Below are 12279 nucleotides of genomic sequence, written 5' to 3' on the forward strand. Positions count from 1 at the left end.
ATCAAAGAGGACAGATTTCACATTTTCAACTTAGAAAATACACAACAGTGAACGTCAAATAATGATTCTAATACACCACATTCTGACCTTTATCTTATGAGTCCATAGAGGACATAAATCATTCATTTTCGGCCAAACCCATCGAGAGACACCTGTAGTCGTCCACTTCTTTCACTTGAACACCTAAAGTGACCCTTGTTCCATTTAAACTCTTCAGGTAGGTCATTCCTATTCCACTTAGACCCTTTTTGCACCATTATGAGAGCAAAACCAACACCAAAGGGGGCGCCACCTCATTGCACATCCAACCAATCCAAAAGCCCCAATTTTAATGGTCAAAACTCCATGAATTTACAAATTAGTAAATTTACAATTAAAATGAGTTGGCACAATTTAAATGAGCTGACACAATTTAATTGGCCACTTAATCCACGTAGGAGACGACTGGTGTTGGTTTTGCTCCGATAACGGTGCAAAAAGTGTCTAATTGGAATAGAAATGGCTTACCTGAAGTGTCTAAATGGAACAAGAGCCACTTTAGGTGCTCAAGTGAACGAAGTGGACGACCACAAGCGTTTGTCGATGGGTTTGGCCTTCATTTTCCCTCATTGCATATTCAATTGCAGACCATAAAACTTATTGGATGCATAGAAGAGTTGATAAGCCAGGAGACTTCCTTGCATGAATGCTATTTCCGGATAATCAGATTTTCTCATAGTCAAATTTGCTATAAGCTTCTTCATGTCTAATAAATTTATACAAATTCCTAATATGTTTAGCAATAAGCTACATATAATCAACATTCTGGCTAGGACTGCAGCTGCTAATTCTATGGAAACAAATCCTAATCCAATGCACTTACACCCTTTTGCTAATGAATGAACAGTCAATATGTAAAACTAATTTGGTAAATCCAGTTGTTTGCATAAATCCAGTCGACTGTGATTAAGTAAGGCCTTTCAGCGTCAGTAGTCATCTGTGTACGAATTTGGACAATTTCTTGCACATAGTTCTCCTAATCCCTCAAGCTTTTGATACTCTTAACTGCAAGAAATGACAGTCACGGAATTATATTTTCAGTTTGTACTTTTACAAAATGAAAAGGAGAAAGCAGACAGTCGAAGAATTACCAGGGCTTAAAACTTGAATGCATTTAGTTACTGATTTTGTAGTGGTCACGGAATCTGAACCTGAATGATCAATGTGAAAAAATCAAAACTCTTTCAATAATTTCAATGAAACCAGTGTACAGTTGATTTCATAGTCAAGAATCTCCTTTTACCTAGTAAATTCATGTCTTGCTCTGAAAAGACTTCAGTAACTGTCGACGAAATCTGAGAAGTCATCTGGTTTCCATCAGTATTGACATTTCCTGATTCATCAGGTGACCTGTGCATTAAACATCAAATGGAGACTCAGAAACCATTCCTAAACTTGCATTAGATCAAGGAAACTACGAAAAAAACAAGGCAGGTAACCTTACCCTGAAAAAGAATCTGGGGAAGAATGCAATGTTTCCTGGCAAGAATAATCAATCCCCTCTCCGTCAAGGCCAAAATCAAATAGTAGTTCAGAAAGATTAAAGTCCACCCCTAAAGCATCTAAATTAGGCAAATCTAAGTCAAAAACATCTCCTTCTTTCTCAGATTCAGATGTCGAGATCATGTCAGGGCCAGCTGTCATTTCTGAATTACATGGCATGTTATCAGGGGCATCAAAGTCCAGCCTACTTTTTACTTGATCTCGCCTAATAGGCCTCTTCAGGTTGGTCTTTACTGGTGAGGATGTTGAAATGCAGTGATTTCTTTCTATTGAGTAAAATATTTGTTTGGAAGGGCTCACTCGAATTGTTTCTGACGAGATGATTGTGCAATTGGTGGCTGTTACACGAGACGGTGTAATATTTTTGCTGGAAGTAGCAGTTGAACAAACTTCCAGTGGAGAGATAGATTTGTCAGTTTGGGATGAAGATGCTTTTGGTGGTGTTTTAGGGCCAGAAGAATTAGTTGGAGGGGACTGAATGAGCTGATTGAACAAAGACTTGACAACACTAGATCCTTGAACTGGTCTCTTATCAGATGAAGTCGCAGGATCTGATAACTGAACTGCAGAATCATTCACAATGTTGTTGTGTTTAGCAGAACTTGTTGGTTGTGCGTCTGTACTAGAATCTGCAAGAAAGTACGATAATTTGATGTCAAAGTATTAAGGACATTTCACATGAAGTGACAAAAGACCACCTTCAAATGGATTTACCTTTAAGTGACAACTGGTTAGTGATCAAGTGTTTACGAGATCTCTTGGCAGTTACGGGAGCTGCAGAAACGTCTTTGAAGCCTTTTCTTTTTGAGGTTGACGGAACAGAATTTGCATTAGAAAATTTCATGGTATCTAGAGCAGTGTTTGAAGGCCTTGATGCTGACATCAGAGCTGCAGTTTTGTATGCGGAATAATAACCTGATAAAAGTAGTACATATAATTCTTCAGGCAAATAGTAAAGTAGTTATCCAAATTCTGGCAAATATCAATAGACTGGTCAACAATGACATCCAATACACAGCAAAGCATATCTTTCTACGAACAAAATTACGTACTGTTTCTTGAAAATGATCATGAGCAATCGGTGATCCTTCTTTTGGAGATTTTTCTCTTTAGAGATGAAGATGGTGTTGCTCTAAGGCCAAAATATATGCTGCATGACTTCAGTAAGGAGCTAAATGCAGTCTAGCAAATAGATGTTTTACATCCTATTGCATACTAGTAAATAATGGTCACACAAATGCAAAGACTATTAATTTGGGAAGAACTATGCCAAAAGATTATGTTTACCTATTATGGTTTATTGAAAGAGAAATAGGGATCCAAAATTCTTCCAGTACCTTCCACATGTTCAGGTAATAATTTAAACTTTAAAGCAATTGAAATTAGAGAAAGTGCAATGATCAAATCTCTCTCTAGTCTCTAGGAATGTAGCATCTGCAGATACAACTGCACCTTTTATACATCAAATATTTTTAAATATTACACAGAGCCTACTATCATCATATATAGTAATGACTAATGAGTGTAGTGGCACTCCAGACTAGCTGTTTTAAGATCCTGAATCAATGTGCACATTAGTACTAAGAACTTTGATAGGAAATTGCTTCAGTTGGATGTAATATCATGTTGAGGCTGTGGTATTAAAGCCAATTCTCTTACTTTGAGGATAAAAAATTGAAGTAATACATCTAAACTTGTTTTTACATTTCATGTACAAAAACAAGATAGTATCACAAGTAGAACAACACATTGAGCAACCTAAAGCTACTTAAACTGAAAAGCAGTCATATAAACTAAGAAAATAATTTAGACAAAGCTAAACAAAAAGGTGGAATTCGTACCTGATGTTACTGGGGAAGATCCATTAACTATGCTTGGCAAAGCACCTGTGTGGGGCATTGAAGAAGCAGCAGCAATTGAGGAAGGCAGCGTTAAATTCGCACTAGCATTGTAAGCATTCATAACATGTTGCATCCCATTTAGTAAATTGTGAAGGCGTGTTTTTTCATGATCCAGTCTACACTTTTCTTGATCCAAAAACACTTTCTGCTCTTTCAAACTTACGTACTCATCCAACATATCTCCTAAACTCAATAAACTCCTTGGCGCCTATTCATTATCACACACAAAAAAAAAATCAAGGATTAACCAAAGATAGAGACAGTAATTCACCTCAATAATTTATCAAATTAGATTATGCACTCAGTGAATAAAACCATAGATTTGGATACCTCATTAACGGGAGACTTAGCGAGAAGATGCGAAGCTTCAGAGCGGAAAGTGGTTCTAGTTTCCGTAAAACTATTATCAGAGAGGTATCGATCTACGATGAAGCCAATTTGTACAGCTGTAACCTTTCCTTTACCAATCTTGTTTTCGTTTTTTCGTCTACCCATTTTCACTTTCTAAGTCTCCAAGAGCCAAATAATGTTAACAAGGTTTTGGAGGGAACAAGAGTATTCCCTATTTATTAAGGAGGGAAAGGTTCAAAAAACAAATTGAGGGAACGTCATGAAGAATCTGCAACGCGCGGGAGTATTCGAAAAATTTAGGAGGAAATATGACAACATCTTTGTATTTTATTGTTTGGGAAAATGGGCAAATATGCCCCTCTACTTTTGCCATTTTTAACACATATATCCTTATTAAAAAACAAATGGTGTATAGATACTCTGCCGTTATACAAATTGTGCAAATGTACTTTTTTCGTTGATAGAATTTTAAAAAAAAAATTAGTTTATTTTTTAATTAAAAAAATATCACGTGGCTTTCAAAAAAGAAGTCTACCCAATTTTTGTAGTAAACTTATTTTTCAAAAGCCACATGGTAAATTTTTTTGTGGGTCGGGTCTGGTTCATTTAAAGAAAAGGGTTGACTTATTTTTTTAGAAAAATTTACTTGGCATAGTTACTTCTAAGAGCTATTTATGGATAATAACTACACTTTATATTTACTAGTGTAGCTATCTGCACTTTGCGCGATCATAAAAAAATAATAAAATAAGTTGAATACTAATGTTACTAAGTACTTTTATAAAAGGGAACTAATTTTTATTAATCACACATATTTCACAAAAGAGAATCCTTGAAAAAATGTTTTAGGTTAAATATGAAACAACTTAAATAAGAAATCAGTATACGTGAACGTAAAAAATAAAATATTAAAAGAAGAATTAATGAAAAAGAAAAAAATACTAAAATTAGTGGAATGGAAACTTGAGATGTGTTTGCTTTTTTCTTCTTCCATGGAGGCCCTTATCTTAATTATATTTTTAGTACGATTTCTCGACACTTATGCTTTCACATTTTGTATTTCTCTAAATAAAATAAAAAATAAACTAAAAGAAGGAAATTAAATAAAATAAAAAAAGTAATTTAATATACCCTATCTTTTGTGAACAATTTTCAAGTCGTGCATATAAGATACTCTCTAATTTGAGCTGCTTAGTTTTTCACATCAATATTTTCCCCATTCCCGCTTCTTTCTCCTCTTTGCTAACTTCATTACTATTCACTTTCTCGTTTTCTTCTATCACCAATCTAAAGAATTGTGATATCAAGATCACAAAAAAAAAAAAAAATAGTAATTTAAATTAGGAAACGAAAGACGGTTAGAACAAAATGCATTTAAAAATAAAAATTAAAAGAGAACAAAAGAGAGAAATAACTAGTGACAAAGGATAAAAAAAGAAGGAGGTAATTAAAGTTACAAAACATTAAAGCGTATTTTCACATTCCAAATGAATTACTATATTCAATATACATTAAATTTCAAGAATTTGAGTAAGCATGATGGAGAGTAAGAGTAACTAAGAGGATTAAGAATATGTGACCGGTGGACATGTTTGTAAACGTAACAGGAGTGATATTTGTATATGACTACACAAAATAATGAACATTAATCATAGGAAATGAAAAGAAAACATAAAATTAGAGTTATTGAGACAATTATTCTTAAAATTACATAAGTGATAGTGATGCCTTTCTTTTGAGTCTACACGCTTCTGCTTAGTATGTTATTTGTATCCTTCTTAGTAAGGCAGATCCCCTCTTTTTTGTTCTTCTCTTGCGTGCGCACCAATCCAAAGGCTAAAGGACCTTTTCTTTAGTCAACGATGAAGCTGGTTCTGAAGGATCATATAGGCCATGGCTCAGGAGTCATTCAAATCAAGGCAGCATTTGCTACAATATGTAGTATATACGCAATTGAAACAACACCACAAATTTAAATAATTTAAGAAAGTGGAAAATAAGTTATCACTCACACTCAAATTTAAAATGAAAAAAACTTAAGAAAAGAAGACATCATTTTGCTATGAAGCCTTGAATCACAATAATAAGAAAGTGTTATGCACGCCACGCTTTTGCCATGAAAAAGGTTCTCGCCATCACTAACTTTGTTCAAAAGATAATTTTAAAATTAGAAATTTAGAAGAAAAAAAAATAATTTTCTTACATAAAGCTATAAAAGCCCGGCAATATGTTGTACATTACCATAAACTTTTTAACAATCACCACAATGAAATAAAAGTTGTCAACATAAACATAAGAATGAAGATAAATTATACCACAAACCTTAATATAATTTACTTTAAATTTATATCTTGCACGGGCTGTCAATATCTAGAACATTTGACCAAAAAGTAAAAGAAAGGAAGGCTAGCGAAATATTTAAAGGAAAAAATTTAAATATTTAAAACTAAAAAGGATTCTATAATAGTGAAAATCTGGAATGAGATAGTATATCTTCTGAATTATGGGAGGTCAAATACAAGGAGTGCTTATATGTGCTATTAGCTACCCATTCATGACCGTCTGAATATTTTGAACATAATGGGGGAAAATCTCTTCAAATTGACTTCAGAGGGATTGTTGTATAGCATGTCACAAAACCTCGCACAGTTAAATTTAATACTCCGTGAAAGCGAGGAGCAAAAGATTCATCTACAATTCATATCACGTTTGAATAGAAATATGAATATATATCATAGCAAAGTCATCTAGTCTTCTTTCATATAATATAAAAATTAAATATTTATTGATAAAGTAAACTAAAAGTAAAGATAGAGATAGAGAGAGAGAGATTTGTTAATAACACAGTGATATTTAGAGTATATCTCAATGATTGTGTTGGAAAAACTTGTGCCATCTAGTTGAAGACAAATCAAATAATCTATAAACAACTACATATACTTTGGCGTGCGCGCGCACACACGGAGAGAGAAAAAAATGTGAAAATTAAACTTTTAGGCATAAGCTTTCAACTGCAAAATTGAAATACCATATGACATATGAATGGACAATTTGAGTAGAGCCAACTAATGTGGAAGGAGATTAAAAAGCATAAACATTAATGTGTATTAATTGTTAAGCTTAATTGGTGATTAAATATTTGTTGACCCATGAACTGGTGAAATGAGAAAAACAGGTGAAGAAGATGAAAAATCTTAACGATAAATATGTATTAATTATTGAATTTAACTGGAGATAAGAATTATTTTTAAAATAGAATAACTGAGGAAAATAGGATAAAATGTCAAAAAAAAAAAAGATAAATAAAAATGGAAGTCAAAGAGAGGTGTCACATCATCTTGTATATGTCTATATTTATATTATATATAGATTGCCATTCGTAGCTACATTTTCCATCTGTAGCTACATCCTTAACATACATCTTCTATGCCTTGTGATATACCGGTGAGAAGTGTTTTCATAGGCGTTTTTGGGGCGAGTCCGCGGGCTAGCCCCTGGGCAGGGCGTACCCAAAACGTTGCGGGACGTAGATTCATACGGCATACACTCTAGAACTTGGGGCGTAAATCCCGGGCGCAAAAGCGTAAGTTCTGGGCATGAAGGCGCACGCACCGGGTGTTAATTTAATTTTTATTGCTTTAAAAGTATTTTTGTTATAGATTATGATTTTTTTTTATTGTTATACTGATATATACACTTTATGTTCTCATGTTGTAGTGATTTTCTTAAAAAACATAACTAAAGAAAGCAACTCTCACAGAAAATAACACTGCCACAAATAGTTTTTTTTTAGATGATTATGTCTAAAATTAATATGATAGAGATCTCATATCACTATATTCCTGAAGCAACTTCATCCATTTTTTTTGTCATTACTCTTACGCTTTTTTCCCTTCTCCTTCTTTGAATATATAAATAAAAGTCAGTGCAAATATTAGTTGAGGGTGGGAAGGACTAATAGTTTTGGAGATTGATGATGAAGTGAATGAAGATTTCATTTAAAAGATTATCTAAGCTATTATCATTTTTGTGTTGTGACATTTGTCAAATAATAATTCTTTTAATATTATTGGTGATTTATTTAAAGTTATTTGCAGAATTTTAATGAAACCTTTACATTTGCTTATTTTTTCGTAATAAAATTATAAAATTGAAGATACATGAGACATACGCCTCCTAGATCCATTGGACTTGGGCCTCTTGTCTTGGGCTTACGCCTCGCCCCTTGCTGTCTAAAACGTCTCGCCTCGCGCCCCCACATTTTAAAACACTGTCGGTAAGATACAAACTTGACTGTTATCCTAGTCACTTTCCTTCAGTGGAAACCCCAAACCTCTCCTGATTCCTTCTGCTTCTGGCCAAATTTGTTGCTCGTCATATCTTGCCGCAAGATACAGGACAACAGCGTTCCTAATAGCTTCATTTTTCCATATATGAAACCTCTCCTCACATGAGATCTTGAAAAAAAGGGTTTTGAAGGTGCCATATGAACTGTATTAGAATTAGTATCTCTGCATAAATGTTAGAATTTGCAAGTGAAACACTCGAAGATTTTTCCGATCTGGACGGAGAGAACGGTGAGATTCCGATAACAACTGCTCGTCACGAAGAAGTCATATCCAAGAGTATTTCTACGGCACATTTGATGCCTCTTTACGCAAAGTTTTACTTGTTTTCAAATAACTTGTTGTCGTTTTTTATGTCTTTTGTCTTGTTGTAGGTTTTTTAGTCATGTGATGGTGATTACGTGGAAAATTGCAAGAAAAAGGGTCAAAATGTGAAGTTTAGAAGGCAGATATAGGAATCCCATTTTACGGTGAGGTTTACGGTCCATAAAACATTGTACGGACCGTATTTCTTGTCTCACACATCAGCAGAAACCTCTTCAAGACTTGTCAAGATACGGTGAGGATTTACAGACCGTGAAAATGTTTCATGGCTCGTGAAATCCACCGTAAAAGCTGTAACAGAACTTATTGCATAAAGCGTCATTCTGCGGTGGAATTATACGGACCGTCTTTTGTACGTTGAGTAAAAGTGAAGTGTGAAAGAAGACCTGAGTTGAAGATTTCAAACTTCTACGGTGGAATTGCTTATTTTACGGATCTTATTCTTATTTTACAGTCCGTATTTCTGACGACAGGACAGTTTTGTCTTAAGTTATTTTTCATGCTTGGACCATTATAAATACAGCTTTTAGGACTTATAGTCACGATTCTGACTTTTAAACTTAGTAGTGGAGCATTCAATACATAGAATATTGAAGCTTTTAAGAAGCAATCTTGCACTTTTTGTCTCCTTCTTTATTATATTTTGTAAGCTTTATGAATACTTTATCTGTTATTATCTTTTATATTATGAATATGAGTAGCTAATACATTTAGCTAAGGTTGTCAGACATGTGTGTTAGTTATGTGATTGGGTTTTTGCATTCAAACTTCATTTGTTGTTAATGGTGTTTTCTATTAACTCTTTGAGCTCAAATGACTTTTAATGGTGGTCAACATTATTTGTGCGTAAATACTTTTATTTTGCTTGGAAAAGGAAATATAAGTTAGGAAAAAGGTTAAATAGCGAGAATTTTTGGGGCTTTAAATCCCATCTAATAGCTTGAGCTAGAAATAGGAAAGTTACTTGAAACTAGAATGGAGATTCACATATTTAACATTCTAAGGCGTGAAAAAGCTTAGTAATGAGATTTACCAATTTGGTTGAAAGACTTTTGGTAAAGTTAAGTAACCCATCGTTTACCACACCTAAGCATATAAATAAGTTGAATTAATACCATTTGCATTACTTTCCTTTGGAACCACAACCCTAGTCCTTTTATCAATAGATTATCTTTTTAACAACAATTAGCGAGAAATTAGTTGACAAACTCCAAACCAATCATTATCCGCCTTTCCCTAGAAATACAGACTAATAGTCGAGCGTTACACTTAGTAAGTATATTTCTTCATTGTATTCCATGTGGAACTCGACCCCAACCTCGTTGGGTTCTATATTTGAACAACGACCGCTTTACTCCTATTTTAAAAGTGAAATTTGGGCATATCAAGTATCACGAAGAAGCCAAACCTGCTCGAAGGAGAAAATGAGTACTTGAATAATCAAATAAACCCGAATACAGTGTATTTTTTAAAAGGATTTGGATGTATTCTTCATTTTTTGGTGTGAATACAATGATATTTTGTATTACGCTGGAGATCCGACCGGTTTTGATTGTATTCTTCCTTTTAAAATGTATCTCATCTAGCCAAAATTCATGGCTTCTTCTTCTTTGTATCTCATATCTGAGTGTATCTAAGTGTATTTGATTGTATTTCATCATATATATCTCATTTGTATTTGGCTCATATGTCTTGCATCTTATATATATTGGCTTCTCGTGTTGTATCTGAATGTAATTTTACTTCTTGTCTTGTATCTGAATGTATTTGGCTTCATATGTATTCTGAATGTACATAGTGTATTTGAAATACATTCAAATACAATGAATACATCCAACTTCACGGCAGCTCGAATACAATCAAATACATGTGACGTCAGATAAGGTTATGTTAGATACAACTGAACTGTGTATTCAAATACACTCAAATACAACTAAAATGTCTAATGTAGCTACGAATTGTAAATATGAAAATTGTAGTTACGGATGGTTAATTACTCCTAAAAGATAGTTATTTATGTAAGTTGCCCCTTTTTTTTAAGCCATGAATGTTTTTTTTAAACGAAGCAGACAACCCACTAGAAAAATAATGTCACGTGACTTTAAAAAAATAGGTAGAATGTTGTGCAAAAAAAAAAAGTAATCACTTTTTATTTATTTGCCTAAAAAGAGCTTTGTTATTTTGCAATTAAAAATGACTTTCATCACTAAATTAACTTTTAATGCCGATGAAACAAACTTCTGGCTTATTATTATCTTAATCATTGACAATTTCAACTTCAATTCCGTAATTCTTTTCTAGAATTTGAGTCTTGTCAATTCTGATTCCATGAACATTTTTTAAAGTCCATGTATCTCAAATTTCGCAGGGTACACCCCAAGGTTTCCATATTTTAGTCTAGAGATTTGATCATCCAAATGTGGTTTGTAAATTAAAAATAGCTAGAATTTAATTAGCTTTGAAATGCTGGCTAAAGTTTAGTTAACGGTTAAAAAGTGACAATTTGTCTATTTCTCTCAATCTACTTTAGTTATTCTCCAAAAATTACAAAAGATACGCTAATATACCACCACATCGTATGTCTAAGTGGCTTATTCTATTACCGAGCTTCGTGCAACTACTAAAAATTAAAATATGACTAAATAATTATTTTTATAATTTGTATATCAACAATATCTATCTTTACTATTAATTTTATATCTCTACATCAATACATCAATCGTAATATTATTGGTTGTTCCTTCATATAATTGTAATATCAAGATTGATTACTCTTTTTTTATATTCTCCGGCCACCTTTTTAACATTTCTTGTGAAGAAATTCTACAAGTACAAATAATAGTTAATATATTTTTGAATTTTACAAAAAATAATAATATATAATATACTTTCAGTTAAAATGCATGAAGATTAATTTATGTTTGATAAATTAATTAAGATAAACAAAAATATTGCCGCAGAGGATGACATCTCCAAGGAATCCAATTACATATAACCCTTCCATTCAACTCGTAAACTAAAAGATTCAACTATGAATGCATGTTTAAAATATATCCATGTGACTTCTCTATTAAAATGTACTAAAAGTTTCACAAAGTTATTAAAAAAAAAAAAAAGCAAACATATCAAAGAATACAAACACTTTCTAAGCGTGATATTATAAAAATAAAGCAATAAGATATATAATAGATATATACACCTATGCATTTTTTTTATTCAATGTTTGTTGCATTCTTTGAGACAGTTCCTACGAACTATAATAACATCCTCAAATAAGAGAAATAACTATCCTTTTTCACATATCAATAGTGTTCTTATTGTATACCTCTAGTAATCGATATTATAATAGAGACATACATCTATGAATTTTCGATTTTTATGTGTGCTGTATTCTCTAACACAGTTCCTGCGAACTGCGACAACATCCTCAAATAAGAGAAGTAACATTCCTCTTTTAACATATCAATAGTGTTTTTTTTGTATACCCCCAATGATCTATACTGTATACGGTAAACACCGGATGTGAGTCAAACCGGTGAGACGAGAAACCGAAGGAAGAAGGGGACAAGAACATACATGAAGACTTTCATTCTTAGCCGGAGGAGCGCTTGTCCGGAGCTATCGGAGGGGCCATTTGGTTCGGTCCCTTCATCACTGAGTTGGTCGAGGTCGTTAGCCCGAGTATCCAGGCCGTTGGTCCGGTACAGCCGTTGCACGCGATCCACGTGTCAGTAGTGTCCTGCCATAGTCAACCACCAACCATGCGTGTATCAGACCGTACAGCCAACCTAATCCCACCAAATCTGTTCAGAGTT

The 12279-nt window shown here is 33.3% G+C and overlaps 1 protein-coding gene across 1 annotated transcript; it reads right to left on the reverse strand.

Moving 5' to 3' along the window:
- Positions 1-699: 699 nt before the first annotated feature.
- LOC132633785 (cell wall protein RBR3-like) lies at positions 700-3966 on the reverse strand. Its single transcript, XM_060350250.1, has 7 exons — positions 3774-3966; positions 3384-3651; positions 2257-2457; positions 1484-2171; positions 1283-1389; positions 1131-1190; positions 700-1044 (listed from the first exon to the last, which is right to left on the reverse strand). Exons 1-7 carry the CDS (start codon positions 3936-3938, stop codon positions 1016-1018), a joined length of 1518 nt encoding a protein of 505 aa, XP_060206233.1. The 5' UTR covers positions 3939-3966; the 3' UTR covers positions 700-1015.
- Positions 3967-12279: the final 8313 nt, after the last annotated feature.

The sequence above is a fragment of the Lycium barbarum genome, chromosome 3, assembly GCF_019175385.1.
Source record: "Lycium barbarum isolate Lr01 chromosome 3, ASM1917538v2, whole genome shotgun sequence".
NCBI classification, from domain to species: Eukaryota; Viridiplantae; Streptophyta; class Magnoliopsida; order Solanales; family Solanaceae; genus Lycium; species Lycium barbarum.

Coding starts and splice junctions, on each gene's coding strand:
- LOC132633785 (XM_060350250.1), bottom strand. CDS start 3,938: ATGGGTAGACGAAAAAACGAAAACAAGATTGGTAAAGGAAAGGTTACA. Junction 2,172..2,256: donor TAACCAGTTGTCACTTAAAG/GTAAATCCATTT, acceptor ACTTTCTTGCAG/ATTCTAGTACAGACGCACAA. Junction 1,045..1,130: donor CATTCAAGTTTTAAGCCCTG/GTAATTCTTCGA, acceptor CATTTCTTGCAG/TTAAGAGTATCAAAAGCTTG.